Source organism: Apis dorsata, unplaced genomic scaffold (genome assembly GCF_000469605.1).
Source record: "Apis dorsata unplaced genomic scaffold, Apis dorsata 1.3 scaffold_17, whole genome shotgun sequence".
Lineage (NCBI taxonomy): Eukaryota > Metazoa > Arthropoda > Insecta > Hymenoptera > Apidae > Apis > Apis dorsata.
The window spans coordinates 41,223-45,362 of NW_006263319.1; the positions used below are offsets into that span (position 1 = coordinate 41,223).

The 4,140-nt window shown below is 24.5% G+C and overlaps 1 protein-coding gene across 1 annotated transcript in view; it reads left to right on the plus strand.

The window, feature by feature from the left end:
• Window positions 1-3,914, plus strand: part of LOC102677544 — a 27,171-nt gene extending 23,257 nt beyond the window's left edge. The window contains exons 5-6 of the mRNA XM_006607746.2: window positions 466-747; window positions 3,473-3,914. Of these exons, the coding sequence (XP_006607809.1) occupies window positions 466-747; window positions 3,473-3,855 (665 nt within the window). The 3' untranslated portion in view covers window positions 3,856-3,914. The remainder of the gene's footprint in view (window positions 1-465; window positions 748-3,472) is intronic.
• The last annotated feature ends 226 nt before the right edge of the window (window positions 3,915-4,140 follow it).

Below are 4,140 nucleotides of genomic sequence, written 5' to 3' on the forward strand. Positions count from 1 at the left end.
TTAATTTTTATTATTATTAAATAAAATATTATTTGATATTAAGAATTAAAATTATAATATTTATAATATTTACTATTAAACTGTATATTTAATTTACAAAGAGTTGTATTTCACTAATTTCATTGCTTCTATCTTATTTCCATTTTATTCTAATTAAAATTCAAATAAAATCACATAAACAGAAACAAAATGCAGATATTTTTAAATATGTTTAAATTTTCACTTTCACCATAATTTGTTTATTTTTTTGAAAAAAATTCAACATACAAATTTTCTACGAAAATAATTACAGATTTTTTATTATTGCCAAGAAACAATTTGCAATTTGTGCATATTTTACGTACAATCTTATCCGGCAAATAATTGACGTGGATCAAACTGGCTATGTGATTCTGAAATGCCCTATTCCTATTAGAGAAGGTTTGGAATTGGAATAGCAGATCGATTAATCGCTGGATTCTGTAGTTTCAGAAAGCGTGTTTTCCGCGGCTGTTGGGGTCGGGGTAGGTGGCTACACTTGGGGTGCTCCGACGCCACCTCCTGGATCACCGTACAGTCCTGTCCCTGTAACGCAGCTCGAGCTGCTGGCCAAGAATTTGGCTAGTTTGGCTCCTCCGGGTCAACAGGCGCTCAGTCTTCAAGGTGTTGGTGTGAACGTAGGAAGTTTGCATCATGCCCAACACACCCAACACACGCAGCACACCCAGCACACTCTTAATCTGACCGGTCTTCATCATCTTCATCATGGTGAGTGTTTTGTCCAATTAGGAAATAAGAATATTTTTTTTTTATTGGAATTGGACTAAAAAAAATAGAATAATTTTAAAAAAATTGTACAAATAAGATAATTATATTATTTTATATATATGATATATTATTTTAAAAAACTATAGGATTAAAATTAAAATTTGTAATAAAGATTTCGTATTGAAAATTTGGCAATTTAAAATTAACATTTTTATATATTTTTTTTTTATTTTTATATATTTATTTCATATTATACATTTATTTCATATTATTTGAATAAAATACGTTTTTAATATTTTTCTGTTAAAATCTTCAGATTCAAAACTTTATTTTTATTAATAATTTAACACTTTTGCTTGTAATTGCATTTGTCTGGTTTTCGCATAGAAACTTCAATTTTAATACGGCTTTAAAATTAATCTCCGAAGTTCGATTTTACTAGAAATATTTCCGGATTAATAGAACAACTTCTCATTATTAACTTTCTATTAATTTATAATAAAAGTATATAATATGATAATGAAAATATTTTAAATTACTTTAAATTATTATAAATAAGAATGACAGCACATAAGCTATTATTATTTTAAGAAATATGCAACACTTTTTTTCATTTTTTCTTTTTTATTTTAAATTTTCTATAAAAGTAAATTTCTATGGAAGTAAATATTTATTGTTAATTATATATATAAAATATATTTCATTATATATATATAGTTTTAAACTCATATATATGAGTTCTTTTCTTTCTTTTTCATTTTCAAGTTACTAAAATTTTCAGGTGACAATTCATGACATCCTGAATTTTAAAAAAGAAAAACATTTTAAAATTTTAATGAAGAATATTTTAATGAAAAAAATTTAAATATTTAAAAGTTAAAAACTTTTGACTGGAGTCTCAGGCCAAACAAATACTTCTTTCGTTTTCTATGATATAAAAAATATGAAATGAAATATGAAATGATCTTCAGATGATTTTGAAAACGAACAATATAATTTTTTTGTATGAAATTATTAGAATAACATTCGAATCTATTGTTATTATGTATTCAAAATGATAACTTCATTAATAAAGATACATTTTCTGATATAAATAGTAATTCTTACTCTTTCTTTCTTTCTTTAAATATATTTTTTCATCTACTACAAAATGCGAAAAAATATATATATATTTTTTTTTTTCATAAAAAAATAATAATGACTCTGAAAAAATTAGAAAAAATAATTTAACAAAAAAATTTTTTTTTTGATTATAAAACTATTATAATTTGTGTTTATATCACAAATTTTTTTTATATCAATGGACGAATAAAAACGAAAAATATATTTAAGAAGCTTGTTTCGTCTGAAATATATTGTCTATATATCTGTTTTCTATAATTATTAATTTGAAATAAAATTTAATTAAAAAAATCCAATCGATAACTCAAAGATATCAAACGTTCATTTTTTTTAATATTATATTATTATCAAATTTAAATTTGATAATTTAAAATTGTTTGATTTTGAACATTATAAATTTTTATAACTGCTTTGAAAATATCGAAGATGCTTTAATATATATAAAATTTAAATTTTAAATAAATTTTAACTAGCTATTAGCAATATAATATTACTTTTAAAAGATATCATTCTATAAGTAGCAGATTGAAATCATGAGAAGCAAATGAAAAAACTCTATTCGATTCATTTATTTTATGATTATCGAGATAGCAAAATTATGAAATTTTTCTTGTTTAATTTTATTGATTAATTTGAATAAATAATGTAACGAAAAATTACGCATTCAAGTTCGAAAAGAATTTAATCGACACTCGATTGTTGACTAATTCCACATAAATGCTAGAATAATTTTCGATCAGCGGAAGTTGACAAAGTTATTCAACGTTTTATCAGGTGTTTTAAGGCTGTATTTATACTGACATATTAACGTAAATTCAAATTTTAAATATCTTACATTCTCAGATATGAAAAAGGATTTAAGAAATTTTAAGGATTTAGAATTTATATATGCTCCTTTGATTCTTAATTATATTTGCTTTCGGAAATCTTTTGAATTCGATGTAATTTATTATTAATTTAAATAATTATATTTATGAAAATACAGGATGTCTCTTAATTGATACAATCAGACAAAAAATGATTTTATATGTAATGAATCGCAAAAGTACTCATATATTAATTTAAAAAGAAATTTATTTATCTTAAAAAATCTTTTAAGATTATTTCTTATATCAATAACAATTAAAATGAATATATATATTTTTATGAATATATATATATATTAACTAATTAGGATTAATCTATTCCATAATTAATAAATATAATTTCATAATTCTTATTTTAAAAAAATTATAATGAATAATTTTTGTGATAATTTAAAATTATTTGAGCATTTTAAATATCTTTAATTTTTTGTAATAACAAAAAAAATTATAATTTCTGTCTTTTCTATAATCTGTATTTTAATATAATTTTCTATAATTTTTATATTTTAATAATTTAAATATCACAAGTATATACTTATGAATTGTCCAAATTTAATTAAATGATCCGAATGGTAATTCAACAATTCATAAAATCTATAGCGATAAGTGTCCGAAAAAGCATGTTAAGCTAAAAAGATTTGATTTTTTAACCATCCAATCTCTGAATTCAATATATAGTTTATTATTATAACCGAAAATCATCACTCTATTGATATCATAATGTTTCACGCTAATAGGAGGCTTGCATCAGAATACCTTCTCTCCTCAACTGTCCTTGGTAACCGGGAATGCGCCCACGCTAACGATCAACAGCTTCTCATCACCGAATTCGACAGGCAACGTGGTACCGACGACAGGAGTATTGCTTCAGGAATATCAGTCGCCGACAGGTTCGACTACCGGATGTTCGGTCACTGTGAATGGCACCTCGTGCCCTACGAGCTCGACTACGAGCACAATGGTAGTACAAGGAGGCCAAACTGGCAACCAGATCGTCCAGGCCACCAGCAAGAAACGGGAGGCCTTCCTACCGAGTCAAGGTCAGCCAGTGAAACTGGAGAACAAATCAACCAGACAGCCCTGTATTTGCAGAAACAGCAACGGTACGTTGTACACTTAGCCAATATTTTCTTCTTTTCTTTATTTTTCTTTTCTTTTGATTATTTATTAAACTCTAGCTGTAAGCAATTTTTTTCAATTCCTCATATAAAAATGTGAGCTAATTTTTTTGTTTCATTCATTGTAAATAAATACAATGATATAAAAGAAAGAACAAAAAAGAAAAAACAAAAAAGAAAGAACAAAGAAGAAAAGACAAGAACTTGAATAATTTGAATAATAATACAGTAATGAGAAAAAGAAAAAACAATTAAATTGGAATTTGATTCTAAGACTTGTCAGCAAT